A 16,097-nucleotide genomic window follows, 5' to 3' on the forward strand; every position below is an offset into this window, starting at 1 on the left:
TTAGACTTGATCATGGATACATAGAAAAATAACACAATGATAAATGAGGGATTAAAAGGAGCTAGTGTTATCAAGTAAGTCTAGGGTGTTGCGAGCCTAACGCTTTGTTTTTGTTTTATTCAGGTTGAAGCAGCTATGTTATTCCTAACAGATGCATAGTATTTAGCTCCCAAATGCAGGTTGCTCGCAAGGTCGCACGACACATTTGCAAGTATGAAATGTATTGCTATATGGGATTTTTGTGGCTAAGCATTTGGTTCGGGTCTTCCATCATGTGTGAGTGGGAGATATTGGATCCGGGTCCATCCATGATGGGTCAACCCGATCCGGTTTAATATAACTGTCATAGGCAATTATGAAGAGGAGTTGGAGGGCAGTTGGACATATATAAATTGTCCAAACTACCTCCTCATAAAAAGTAACGTAATTGAAATCTCTTCCCTCTACTCCTGCAAACCCAAAAAAAAAAAAAAAAGACACAGCAAATCTTGTCTCCCAATACGTGAGCAAATGACGTCATGGAAACAGACTAACGTCAACACCTTGCATAAAATTCAAAGACTCTTCATCGAATATTGAAATGGGTACGCGAAATTTATATTTATAATTTTCACAGATTTTGATCCTGACATGTTTAATTATTCCCAACAAATACAAAAAAATCAATTAGTTTGCTCAATTGATACTTGGGTAACATAGTAATATATTAAAATATTTAACTAACCTGAGTCATAAAGTTTTGAATCCTCTAGATAATGTTCAACTTGGATTGGTGTAGGTGAAGATCTTAACCAAGTTTGTGAACAAATTAAGGCTCCTATGACTGGCAGACTTAAGCAACTCCGAAATTGGTCTAGTGCTTAACCCGATGTACTAAAAACTTATTCTAAAGCAATAGTGAATACATCTCTTAACATAAGCGATAAAACCTTAAGTTTTGGTGTATTCAACTTCCACCAATCCAAGATATCCAAATCAGTTGTAATGCGTTCACAATTCTCTTCCAGGTAACATTGTAACTCTATTTTGTTTTGCACTTGTTCTTCTTCTCACAACTCCAAATATTTGTGTCTTAGCTTGTCTATTCAATCATTAATATCAAAACAATAAAAAACATGAGTAAATGACTATTTTGTAATTACTATAACCTCAAAGGACCTTGAAGCTTCAACGTTATGTAAACTTGAATAAATTTCCACATGCATTCATTATTGCACATCTCAAGTGACCAAACACCATCTCAATAGCGTCCACATAATTTTCATAAATCATTTTCAAACAAAATTTTACATTTTTCAACTTGTAGTGAGGATCTACGACCATAACAATCAACATCATCACGTTTGTTTTATCTACATCTTCATAATACTTGTCAAATTTCTCTCATATTTTCTTAGTCATTTTCTGAAGACAAGGATTATGGTTTTCCTCCCATATATGCAAAGAAGTGATAATTCTAATAATCTTATTAAAATAATAGTTAGAAGTCATATATTTAAAAACAAAAATCTTTTTTGTTATTTCATAAAATGTGTTTAGTATCTTTGCTAGTATAGTTACAATCTCCTAATCATTAAACGACAATATACAATTTTTCATTTCAATGCAATATGATGTATCCTCATCTTCCAACCTTTGAAAAGCTTTTGTTGAATTTTATTACTACATCTAATATAAGATAAGTGAACTTCCATCCAGTTGGAACATTTATATAATATTCCTTCATTTTTGATATATTTTTCAAACACTTGGGCTCTTGTGGGAGAATTCCTCACATACTTAACTGACTCACAAATCCGACTAATAGAATCTTTAACCTTACCTAAACCATCTTTGATAATCAAATTCATAATATGAGTTGTGCATCTTATATGAAAAAATCACCATTCAAAATTGATCCATTCTTATTCAACAATTTATCCTTCAAGTTTTTAACAAGCACATCATTTAATAGATTGTCTAAACATAGCTAGTGTGTTTGAAATAGTCTCTTAATCCATTGTCTCTTTACTAGAAGACATATACACACCATTTAGAGTTGGAAGACTTATAGTTGGAATGGTAGTGGTAATGCTAGCGACAACAACTATCTTGGCTTTTACAATTGCAGCTTCTGTTGATTAATAACCACAAACAATTACAAGTAATTCATTGAGCTATACGATTAAGTTTTAAAAACTATTTCATTAACTAGAAACTTGTGTGTGAGTGTATATCAAAATGAGAATACATAAACCAAACCCTCCAATCAATTCATTGAGTTATTTGTTGTTTTCAAAGTGAAAACTTGGATAAGAAAAACTGATTTTAGGTAGTGGCAATTGCTAGCCTCTAATTAGTGGAATTGCTTTCATGATAACCGTTGTACAAGTTTTATAACAAGAAAGAAGAATAAGAAATAGAGTGAGACTTTGTTAAGCAATGAAATAGCATGCCCACTATATAACCATTTGAATTGTGTAGACACATTGATTAAAAATTCATCTAAATTAAATTGTTTCTAAGATACATTAATTGTATAATTTGCACGAAATATTAATTATTAACCATCCAAAGTGTATTAATCTAAAAATTAAGTCATAATTTTATGTTAAATTTGTGGTAAGCTTAAAACCTTCATTGTACATGCATAAATTTCTTATGGCTTCATTGAAAAAACTAGAAAATTTTATGCTTTTAGTTCGCTTGCTGAATGGACTGAAAAATAAATCAACTAATTACGATTTGATACCGTTTTTAAAATGTTTTCTCCAAAAGTGTCTTAATAGGACACCTTAGGGGTTGGCTAACACAGAGTATGGTTTACCTAGTCAATTTAATTACCAAAAAATGTTGTCCTTGGTTCATCTTATAAATGCATATGAGCAATATTTCTACAAACAGTTCATATTCTCTGCAAACAACTCATATTCTCAATAATCATAAGATATTATATCATGGTGTCTGTTGTTAATTACTTTAATAAATCTTTTATCTTGAGCATAAAAATAATGTGATTTTTTCCTTTACTTGTAAATGACAAACTAGAAAATGTGGAAAAAAAAAAACACACTGCAAAAGCAATCACAAATCAAGGAAGAGAGAACTTTAACAGGCAGTCTATGTTTTCATTGACACCATCATAATATGCATTTTCATCAAATGAAAACAACATGCAGTATTTAAAGTTCATCATAAGATAAGAACTATTTATCATCAATATGACTCTAGGAAATACAAATAAGCTCATTCCTTTTAACTGCAGCAAACTTTGTAAAACTTTTTGTTAAATTTTTTACAAAAATTTGTTCAACAAGAACAAAAGAAATTCAACAAGAGTCCAATAAATTAGGCACAACATAAATTTTATGCCCAATTCATGTATGAACTCATATTGTTGTATTTAATCATTAAAAAAGAAAACACATAAACTGATAAATAAATAATATTCGAAGATCATATCTAATAGTTAAGACCTAACATCACAGCTGATAAAAAAATAAGAATAAAAACGTAAACAATAATTGATCATATCGATAAAAAAAACTGAAAAATCAAACCCAAAACTTGCTTGTGAAATCCAAAAATATAAACAAACACATACACAAGCTCACATAGAAACATACATACAATCATACATGTGTGTATATGCATACATATACACACTTATAAAAGAAAAGAAAAAAGGTTTATACCTTTCTTTCACAACTTTTCTCTATTCCTTTCTTAAGCAAAAACCCATATTGGAAGAAAACCAAGGAAGAAAGAAGTCAACAATTAAAGCTTCACCTTTATTGATTCTTTACTTTTCCTAGTTCACAACTCTCAACCAAATAATACCTACTAAAATTATAGATTTGAGCATCACCTTGTCTCTCATAAATTGACAATAGATCTTGGAAGCAATCAACAATGGGAAATATATAAATTGTAGCATAAACTAAACTAGGGTTAGACAAAGAATTTACCATAGCAAGAATTTCATTTGATACTCTGATTCAAACCTCTGGAAGATTGAAACCAAAGAAAGGAAGGAGAAAAAGTTTGAAAGCAGGTGGCTGGGAGAAAGAGAATCAGGGAAGGAAAGGAAAATAAGGTTTCTTATGTTAATTTTATGTGTTAGTTTTTTTTAATTCTAAGTTGATTCTAATTTTTAAAAGCAAGGAATCAGAAGTGGAACAGAAACTTAGAGTTTCCTTTTGTCGAATCTTTGGGTATGTGTAAATCTTATGTTGAAATTGAAGCTGAGAATACAAGTATGTTTATTGCTTGATCTTGTCAATATAATGGTGTGCAATGTGTTGTTTTAAGTATATGTATGAAAAATATGTTTAGGATGCAATTGATGTTGGTAAAAGCATGAAACAAGGTTCCTTTAGGTTTATTTATGATATGGATATATTTTTACTATTGTTACCTTGATTTTGTGTATTAGTATGTTGGAAATATGTTGGACTTGTTATGTTATTGTTAAATAATAGTTAGAATTGAATCCAAACTTGAAACAATATAAATTAGATATCTAAAGATTACGCATGATAATACCCTAGTTGTGGATGACCATGACATGTTTGGAAATCACTTTTTGCACACACGATAGTGCACGCCCATTCATCTTCATTGGTAAGGAAGCTATGCACTCTTCATGCGTTAGGATGCACAACCGTATATGATTTGAAATGACAAAATCACCTTTAGGATTTTAGGAACGACTATGATGGAGAAGTATGGTCATGTATTGAATAGAGACGCACACCCGGGCACTTGATTATGTATTACACTTCAAGCATGCATACTTGTAGGGATAGTCGTGTATGTGAGGAAAGGCACAACCATACACTCAATAGTATATGACTATGCATAATAGAAAATAAAGAATGATAAAAGGAAAAGTAGTAAAAAGATTAAAGTTTATGAATCTTGAAAACTCTTATGATGCAATTAAACTCTACAGCCATAGGACATTGCCTTGGTCAGTGAGAAGCCTGTGGTAGGGGTCATTCGAGGATGATAATTCAGTTAACAATCTCATAACTATGCGTATGTGGTAAGAAGGGACCACGAATAGTTTTCCCTTGTGATAAGGGTATCATAGCTAGTTAACCTAATAGTCTGGTTGGCATGTGTGCGAGACATAATAATTAATAAACATATGAAAGTTGATCGCTTTTATTAGGGCATCAGATATACCTAGATTAGCTTAGGCTTAGTGGACTATGTGAGATGACTTATGTACTTAGGGTACAAAAATGCTGAAAGTAGATAGATGGGCATAGAAAGATGTCAAAAAACATCTACTTTTAACCATATAGAGACTTAGGGATGAATGTCGATTTTAAGATTCTATGTTTTATGCAAGGTGCCAAAAGGTCACCTACTTACTTAGTGTTTTTCACTCACACGTTTTTATTATATGGTTTTGTAGGTAGAGGTGAGTAGTGGGACATGTAGGGGAGCCATCAGTCCAGCTCAAATGAAAGCATGATTGCAAGGGTGAGGACAATTTGGTTATTTATGCATTTATGATTCATTTGATATACTTATTGTTCAGTTTGAAATTGTGTGGTTTGTGATACACTTACATTCATTTGCAATGGATTTTAGACATTAGAAGTTTATGGTTGTGGTTTATCAATGAGTTTATTTATTATACCTTTTTACATGTATTTCTAAGACTAAGTGATTAATATCATGTTATAATTCCGTTAAGTTCAAAAGGTAGTCAAGTTGTGAATGTCACTTCTAGTTATATTTTGTGTAGGGGTATGCATCTAGAGAAAGGGATTTACACTTCCACTATTTATTCATTAATTCTTGGTGATCTAGCAATTACCTGTGCCTCACACAAGCCTTTATGTTGTTGTATGTTTATGATTGCCTTCGTGTGGATGAGTAAAGTTCTTATTCCATTGTAAGGAATAATGGAAGTATTCAAGATAAATTTGAGATGGATTCCAATTTGAAAGAGTCGTCAAATATAGTTTACAATAATCATGAAAACCCAACATCAAAAGTACTTTATAGGTGTTGTATGTTAGAGGGAGATTCAATGTGCACTCACGTGATCAAGATGATTAGCTACATTGAACAATTGGCATTGTTAGGTCAAATAATGAACAATGACTTAACCATTAACCTTGTCTTGTAGTCCTTTCTTGACTCATATGGAATGTTTATCACGAACTATCTATTAAGCAAGAAAGAAAAATTCCTCCTTGAACTCCTAGGATCGTTGAGGACTATTAAGCAAAAGGTTAGAAAATTTGCCAATGTGCTTAGGGTTGTAGCCAAAGCACAAAAGGCTAAGGGTAAAGGCAAGACCAAGGCCAAGTCCAAACCTACGGCTTAAATGTAGACTTCCACTATTGTACAGTGTAAGGGCAAGGTTGTTTATTTCTTTTGTGACAAGTCTAACTAATATAGAAAACATTGCAAGGTTTATCGAGAGAGAAAGAAGAAGTCAATTGCTTCAACTTTATACATATTTGCGACTAAGATTAACTTCTCACCTTCTATATCTTGGGTTTAGAGGTTGAGTTATGTTGGGTCAAGCTTGAATACCCCTTAGCTAGAGTTCGATTCGAACAAAATTGATTCGATTCGAATTTTTCTTGAGTTCATTGAGCTAAAATTAAGCTCGATTCGAGTTCAACTCGGATGAAAAATGGCTCAGCTCGATTCAATTCAAGTTTCACTTGATTTTATAGTTTGAATCAATAGTTTGAATTCATAGTTGTTTAAATTAATTGTTCAAATTAACTGTTCAAATATATGGCTCGGATTCAAAACTTGAGTTCATGGTTCATTGACGAAATGACATCGTTTTACCCAAATAATATTCAAAATTTCTGATTCGAGCTAAATCAAGCCATTAATTCAAACTATTGAATTTGAACAGATTCGAATCGAATCAAGCCACGAATTCAAACAACTTATTCGAGTTATGAATTCGAGTCAAATTTCCTTGACTCGAGTTTGGCTCTAATTAAAAAATGAGTCAAATTTTTTGGCTCAAGTTCATTTATAATTTTAATGAAACAAATTTGAGCCGAGCTATATCGAATCAAATTAACTTTCAAAATAGAGTTGGATCAGATTATATCCAAGCCTACTTAGGTTGTAAACATATGGAATGTGTAGGAACTAAGGCAAAGTAGACCGCTTGTTAAGGGAGAAGTGGACCTACACATTAGGAATGAAGCTTGAATTGTTGCATTAACCATACTAACCTACTTTATAAGTTTGCCCTCGAAGCCCATTTAAGAACTAAATGATTGTGTTTATGTACCTAGCATTTTTAGAAATTTAATTTCTATGTCTGCTTTGGACAGACAAGGATATTCTTTATTGATTGCTAATAGTATTATAACTATTAGCTTGAATAATATTCATTATGAAACTACTTGTTTAATAAATGGTCTATATGTTTTGAATTTGAATGATAATGTGCTTAGTATTGAAAACAAAAAAATTAAACATTTTGATTTGGACATCACATATTTGTGGCATTGTAGGCTCAATCACATAGGATTGAAACGTATTTTAAAACTCCACAAAGATATGGTTTTGTAGTTATTTGACATTCAATCTTATAATAAATGTGAATCATGTCTACAAGGTAAGATAACTAAGTCACCCTTTACAAGATACAATGAAAGACCAACAAAATTGTTAGACATCATTCATAGTGATATATGTGGATCTCTAACAACACATGCTAGCATAGGTATTCTTACTTTATCATATTTACTGATATGTTCAATAGATACGATTATGTGCTTTTTTATAAAACACAAATATGAATACTTTGAAAAATTCAAAGAATTCAAGAATGAAGTAGAATAAAGCTAGTAAATAGTATAAAAATCATTTAAAATGATCAAAAAAGTGAATACTTGACTACTAAGTTTAGTGAATACCTGAAGGAACATGAGATAGTATCTTAGCGCACTCTTGCGATTACACCATAACACAGTGTTATATTTGAATGAAAGAATCAAACCTTGATGGATATAGTCAAGTCTATAATGAACTTTATTGATCTATCTATGTCATTCGAGGGCTATGTTCTAGAAACAGTCACATATACACTGAATCGTGTTGCATTTAAGTCTGCGGATAAAACTCTTTATAAGATGTGGAATTGATGAAAGCCAAGTCTAGAATATCAAAAGGTTTGGGGCTATGAAACTTATATTAAGAAATTGACTTCGAACAAGTTGAGTTCCAAATCAGATAGATGTATCTTTGTGGTTATCTTAAAAAAACCAAAAGATGTTACTTCTATCACTTGAATTAGCAAAAAGACTTCATTGCTTGAATTAGAGTTTTTTTTTTTTTTTTTTTAAGAGAACTCATTTCTATAAGGACAAATGAGAGGAAGATAAAACTTGATGAAATTCAAATACCACAAACATAGGTAGGAGGATATGCTCCCTCAAGTGGTTGAACATGGTGAAAAGATTGTACCATAACCACTCAAGTTACACACGAGCTACATTAGTCTAGCCGAGTATGTCATGAGTCTAAAAGGTTCTACAAAGATACTATATCATATCATGACTCTATTAAATATATTAAAACTATGAGATAAGAAATATACTTCATGTACTAGAACGAAATATGGACTCTGGTGGATCCACTTAAAAGGATAAAACATGTAGGGTGTAAATGGGTTTTCAAAAGGAAGATTGATATGGAAGGTAACGTGTATACCTATAAAGGATGATTGATTGTCAAAAGTTTTGTGTAAAAATATAGCATAGACTATGATAAAATCTTTTCACCAATTGCAATGCTAAAGTCTATTTAGATTATACTTGCGATAATTGTATACTATGATAACAAAATTTGATAGATAGATGTCAAAACCTCTTTCTTGAATGAAAACCTCGTAGAGGATGTTTATATGACATAACCTGATGGTTTTGTTTTTTATAGACAAGCAAACAAAATATGCAAGTTACAAAAATCTATTTATAGACTTAAGTAAACTTCCAAAAGTTGAGACATTTGTTTTGATGAAATCATAATAAAATTCATATTCATAAAAAAATAAAGATGAGTTGTCTGTACATGAAAAGGTTATTGAAGGAATTTGATTCGAATCTCAAAGATGTAGGGCCTCCAAACATAGGTTTGTCCACTATCTTTGTTATTTTATTATATTTTGATTTTGTCTTTAATCCTAATCAAAAGACTCCAAAAAATTTTAATTTATAACCCTTTATTCCATAGTGATTTCTTAATTTGAGCTTACAAGATTTCTATACAAGCTTGACTCAATAATAATCAAGTTAAGTAGTAAGTAGCTCGACTTGTTTGTAGTTTTAGTATAAATATTCTCTTACTTACAATAAGATTATTCAATCGCATAAAAACATATCAATTTGTTTGTATCTGTTAGTAACAAAATGTTTGTATATATAGTATTATTCATACATAAGTATCACAAAAAAAAAACTTGATATAGGAGTTTATAGTTTTTTTTTTAAATAATAAAATTAAATAATCTTTGGATGTAACCAATAATAATAACATTTTTCTTCCCACTATTTGAATTACTTGATGTTAAAATAGGCCAAAAGACTATTTCCCACCCAAGTTTTAATATCAAAACAAATACACATTCATAGAGTTTGAAAAACCCAAAATTCCACTCTTAAGCTAATTTTTGTTAAAATTTTCTATTTGAAACAAGTGTAAAATTGTTATTTTATCAATAATATAAATTTCATTAAGTTTTCCCCTTAGGTTTCAAAAAACTAACAATTTCACCTTTGTCTAAAGTTTTCTAACTTCGAAAAGTAACATTTATCCTTTTAAAACCTAAGGTTTATTTTCTTACCCTTTTCGGCCATCGGTGACAATGCTTTTGCCTGAGGACACACTGACCACAATCTTTCACCCTTTCTTGTGCACAATGGAGATGCATTTTTGTCGATTCTAAATGAATCAATGAAGATGCATAGATTTAGACGAATTGACAAAACCTTGTTGTCTTCGTTGATTCTTGACAACTCTTCCTCAGGCAAGAGAGATGATGGTCGACATGGGGGTTCAAGTATCGTTGTCGGTTGGTGGAGATGGTGGTTTAAAACCCTTGGTTTTGGGGGACAAAATATTACTTTTCAAAGTTAGAAAACTTTAGAAGAGGTGAAGTTGCTAGTTTTTAAAACCTAAGGGGAAACTTAATAAAATTTATATTTTTAAATATTATTAATAAAATAACGATTTTATCATTGTCTTTAACAAAAAATTTTAACAGAAGTTCATCATGGGAGAGATTTTGGTATTTCCAACCATATGAGTGTATATTTATTTTTGCATTAAAACTTGAGTGGGGAATAGTCCTTTGGCCATTAAAATATTATTGTCCATAGAATTCTAATTTATTCTAACTAGGAGAACTATAAGTATAGTTATGTGTACAATTTTATATAGAAACAATGATGTATCACTATGTAATTGAGTAATTTTAAATTAGAGATAAAACAACACCTAATCATACAGTGACATATCATTGTTTTTATGCAAAATTGTGTATTGTAACACCCCATCTCTAGATCATAGCTCTGGGAGTTAATTTATTGGGATGACATGTCATGTAAGCAGTAACAATTCTCATACATACACACACACACATATGCACACATAGGGGTTACAAAATAATTTTATGAAATACCTCGATAATTTTATTATATAAAATTATGAAAATCCTTAGTTCACTGAAATCATGTTGATAATAATAAATATAATTATCCTAAATGGTTTAACTCAAATAAATAAAATAAGATGTCTGTGATGGTGGTCATGCAGTCATTGAGCTGATCCACTAGCTCCTCACCTGCCTTGTCTTATGCTAACTTGCAAGCTAAAGCAAAACACATGAGTGATAATTCAGCCAGTGAGCACACATAATTAATTGAGCTGATCCTAATCGGAATGGATGTCTCAACTGTCACTTACATCCCCTAACATCACAATGATGGCAAATGTCTTTTCACCGACCCTCAGTATGACATACCTTTTTCTTTTAATGTGGAGGACGGTTATTCCACCTTGGAGGATGGTCATCCTTCTCTTTTACGAGGGTCAATTATCCTAAAATGGTTAGGAACGGTCATTCCTCTCTAACCTTAATCCTATATACTAAATATTATTTAACGTTAAATTACCAATCTACTCTTATGCATGACCACCAACATCATCTCCTACCTCGCGATGGGATGGTCATCCCAGTCTTGTTGGGACGAGCATCCTCTACCTCTGCAACTTCCAAAACTATGTCAGTTCCGCGGACGATTCAATAACAAAAATATCTTGAAACCATCCAAAATCTCCCCAACTTTATTCCATTCACTAAATCCAATCTAATAACATCCATAATCAATCCAATAACACCTATAACATAAGAAACACAACAACCTATAGTAAAACTCAAAGAATTTCACATGTATGATCCTCATATCCTATTATCATCATAGCCATATTTAATGCACACATATACATCTAAATTTCAGTCATCATAGTATAGCAAATCAATTTATAGAATATACATGTCATGGTAAAACAAGGTAACGAACAAGAGAAGAGGAAAAACTTTCACCTACCTCTTCTCTAACGATGTTTAAGTCTTCACATGGCAAGAATTCTGCAGCATTCATTTCTTCGATGTCTCCCAACACTCCCAATCCTCTTTACGCTCTCTAATTTAGTGAAGATAGGGTTAATAACGAGTAACCTTAAACAAAATGCATGGAGGAGTTTTATAATCGTTAGAAAACACGCCTAAAACAGTCATCCCTTCTAGTGGAACTGGTGTCCCTAGGATATGCACTGTGAAAATCGTGTGAGCACGATTTTAAATTGCTAGCTCATAGGGACAGGCGTCCCAAAGGTTTGACTTTTATGTTGACTTTGATAATTCAACACTATCAAACCTCTCGGAAGCTAGGATCATGCCAAAAAGACTAATTTACCCTGAACATATCTAAGGTTGCTATATGTATATTATTTGTATACATAATTTTATAGTTACATTATAATATAACCAAAGTCATGATATCTGATACAAGTGTCCTTTAAATGTGTTTACAAAAAGGTCAAAGGACTATTTCCCACTTAAGTTTAGATGCGTTTCCAAAATCACACTTATAGAGTTTGAAAAACCTAAAGTCTTATCCATTTAAAATCTTAGTTAAGGTTAAGAGTAAAACCATTATTTAATAAAAAAATATTTTAAAACTAAAATTTTATTACATTTGCCTCCTTTAGTTTAAAAACTCACAATTCCCCCCACCCAAACTTTGAAAAATAACATTTTCCCATAAGATTTGCAAACTGTCGTCAAAGACAGCTGTTTTCGGCCATGTTGGCTCTCCCTCTAGTTTATCTCTCTCTACTGATCAAATCCCAACCACCGACGAAGACTAAATCATGTTCATCGGACTATCTTTATCTCAAACGTAGATGATTTTGTTTTTATTCGAGATGAAGATGATAGTCAGAGGTCTCAGATGAAGATGAAATGGTAGTTTGAGAACTTCGATGGTCATTTTTATCTTGAACAAAAATGAAATCATCTTCATTCGAGGTAAAGACACTTTGACAAAAACGATTTCATTTTCGTTGAAGGAAATCCTTAGCTAGTGGTTGGGATTTGATCGGCAAAGAGAGATAAACTATGAGGGAAAGCCAAAATGATTACTGTCTCCAATGACAATTTACAAACCCTAGGGGGAAAAATTGATTTTTTAAACTTTGGATAGGGAAAATTGTGAGTTTTCAAATGGAAGGGGGTAAAGAAAAACTTTAGTTTTTAAAATTTTTTTTTATTAAATGACCATTTTATCTTTAACTCTAATTGAGATTTTAAATAATAATAAAACTATGTGTACCTATTTTTGGTACATAATTTATATACACAAATGAAGTGTCATCATGTGATTGGATATTTCTTTATTATATGATGACACATGTTTTAAAATTACCTAATTACATATGATACATTACTGTGTACATGAATTATATACTAAAAATGGATACATATAACATTGCTCTTTAAATAAATGGATGAAATTTTAGATTTTTTAAATCCTACAAGGTAAATAATCCTTTGGCCTTATAGAAAAGATAATAATCTGAACGGTAAGAAATCTCAAAATTTTGAAAATAAAGCGGGCCATTTCATTTTTGCAAAGGTTGCCGAGAAATAACGAAACCAAAAACAATTTCATTCCATTTCAATTGCGCTCCCTTCAAAGGTTGCCGTTAACCCGAACTTTTTCAAAATTTTAAAAAACCCTTAATGCCCTCCCTTCACATTGCGCTCCCTCTTCTTTCTTTTTTTATTCTTAAGCTTTATATATATTCATTCTTCTTTCAAAACCCCAGTTGGGTTTTTGCTTTTGTCGATCTGTCGTGTCTCTCTTGTTAATAGATTTTAATCTGTAACTGTAAGGCTCTTGATCTTGTCTTGGATTTGAGTTTTTTGAATGAAAGTTATGAGAGACTGATTTGTTGAAGCTCTTGTTTTTGGATTTTTTTTTGTTGTAGAATTGTGAATTGGGAGGTTTAATATGAATTTGTGCAAGTGAGTTTTGGTGGGTTTTTTTATTTAGGGTTAAATGTACAGAGAAACTTTCTCTTTGTTCCAATTCTGTGTGTTTCTGTCTGTTTTTGGACCCGGGTTTTGCTCCAAAAATTTTTGTATTGCATCTGGGTTTCTCATTTGTTAGGAGAAGAAAGTATGATTTCCCTATTTCTAAGCTTTTTGACAGATTATTATGAGAAAAAATAACGAAAATCTTTATGAACATTGCTATTTGTTAGGCTCGTTGACTATTTGATGCAGACTGTTTTTTTGGTTGGTATATTTGTTCTGGGTGATTATAAGACATACTGTTCTGTGAATCTTTTCTGAATTTAAGCTTATATCTTTAGGTTTCCTATTTTGAAAAGTTTGAAATTTGAAGACTAATTTTATCTGCGTTAAATGTGTGTAATTATCATTCTTTCTTATTGACTATTACCTGTTTGATTGTTTTCCTCAGAGAATGGACTCACTCCCAGATGCCATTGTTCATGACATTTTATCACATATGAATAGTGCTCGAGATGTAGCAATATGCAATTGTGTATCCAAGAGATGGAAGGACTCATTTCCTTATCTTAGAAGTCTATATTTTCCTCGAAACTCTTTTGACGACCACAGCAGTAGTGACAGACCTGATACTATTGTGTTGAAGATGATATCATCTATTGTTTGTTTGGAGGAGCTTATTGTGTATTGCCCGTTTTCTAGTGCTGGCCTTGCCTCGTGGCTGTCACTTGTGGGTTCAACACTAAAGCATCTTGAACTTCGAATGGATAATCTTTCTGAATATCAGGTCTGTCTTGAGAGGCCCTCAAAATTGGATTGCATTAGTAGTGCAAAGAATTTGGAGTCCCTAAAGCTTTGGGGTGTTCTAATGATTAATTCACCCAGTTGGGATGTTTTCCGCAAACTTAAGAACCTTGAAATTGTTGGTGCGAGATTGAAGGATCCAGCACTGTCCACTGCCCTTAGGGCTTGTCCTAATTTGACCAACTTGTTGCTGCTTGGCTGTGAAGGGGTTATGTCTGTTTCAATTGAGTTGCCACTTTTGGAAAGGTGTAAACTGGATTTTTATGGCTCTGGCAACAGCTCACTTTCTCTCTCTTGTCCAAAAATTGAATTCCTTGAGGTACAAGGCTGCAGTTGGATAAGGGTTCGAGAAACAAAATGCTTGAGGAATCTTTCAATTTCCAATAATGCAGGTAATTTCTTGATTAGGATTATTTACTACTCAGAAGTTTGATCAGGTTATTTATATATTTCCAGCTTTTTTCTTTTAATGATTGGTGGATACAGAAGTTCCTGATTCTATAAACTATAAATGTGACTGATTATATGTTCTTGTAAATGTTTAGGGAGAGTTTACATGGTAGATTTTGGGAAACTGGTGGCTCTTGAGTCCTTGACCATGAGAGGGGTCCAGTGGTGTTGGGATGCAATAAGCAAAATGCTTCAGTGGGCTAGTGAGGTGAAGCATCTCTACATGAAGGTTGAATTCACTGGGGACTTTGATACCCTTCAGCCCTTTCCAGAGGTTGACTTTGTTGATTTCTTTAATAGTCATCCGAAGCTGCAGAAGTTTGATATCCATGGGGCTATGTTTGCCGCTTTTTGCCAGAGAAACAGCCTGAAAAGTGTATGTTGACCATCTTCAAGTGTTGTCAATTATCTATCTAAATTAAGCTTCAAAGATAGCGTTCATTAATAGAGCACAAATTTTCCCAATTTTGCAGGTTGAATCAGGGTTTGTGATTCCATGTTTGGAGGAAGTAGTAGTCACAGTAAGATCACCACTAAATGCTGAACAGAAAATGAGCACTCTTGAGTCCCTGTTGAAGTATGGTAAAAATTTGAAGGCAATGATAATAAGAATTCTTCAAATGAAGAGCAGCCACCGCAGTTCAGATGATTTCTTTGATGAGATTTGCAGGTTTAGATGCATTAACCGCAAGATAGTTCGAATTGAATAAAGCTCACATGTCCTTTAATTTTATCTCACATTATTCCTTTTTAGTTCTCTGATCAACAGTTTTGACTGCTAGTAATTAAAACTAATTTAGTTTTATAACAATGGGTTTACAACCCACTGAGAATGTTGTATTATTTAACATTGTGAAATAACATCTGGAGTTCTAATACCATTCTTGTAATTTCATTGAGAAATTGATGCGATGGTGGACAGTCAGTAGGAAAGAAAGAAACTGAAGCACTAATAAGCTCAACAAAATCATATTGTGAAAACACAAAACCATAGCCCAAGCAAGCCCAACTCGGTTGACAATGATGACACTCCCACTTGCGTTGAACATTATGAACCAAGACCATTGATGCACAGGCTCCATATAAACTCACAATAATCAGCTTAATTCTGGCCAATCCGTCCACCCTTGAAACAAAGGTAGAAAACTGAGATAACGGCAACAGTAGATCAAAACCTAGTTAGTAAATATGTGTATTATTCACGTTCTTGTATTATTCATATATTAAATGCATTCAAAAGAATTTTTAAATCCAAAAACGT

General features: G+C 32.2%; 1 protein-coding gene across 1 annotated transcript; it reads left to right on the forward strand.

The window, feature by feature from the left end:
• Window positions 1-13,258: 13,258 nt before the first annotated feature.
• LOC123192649 (F-box protein At1g10780-like) lies at window positions 13,259-15,714 on the forward strand. Its single transcript, XM_044605282.1, has 4 exons — window positions 13,259-13,436; window positions 14,034-14,778; window positions 14,932-15,212; window positions 15,310-15,714. Exons 2-4 carry the CDS (start codon window positions 14,037-14,039, stop codon window positions 15,544-15,546), a joined length of 1,260 nt encoding a protein of 419 aa, XP_044461217.1. The 5' UTR covers window positions 13,259-13,436; window positions 14,034-14,036; the 3' UTR covers window positions 15,547-15,714.
• Window positions 15,715-16,097: the final 383 nt, after the last annotated feature.

This window comes from Mangifera indica, chromosome 12 (assembly GCF_011075055.1).
Source record: "Mangifera indica cultivar Alphonso chromosome 12, CATAS_Mindica_2.1, whole genome shotgun sequence".
Classification (NCBI taxonomy): Eukaryota; Viridiplantae; Streptophyta; class Magnoliopsida; order Sapindales; family Anacardiaceae; genus Mangifera; species Mangifera indica.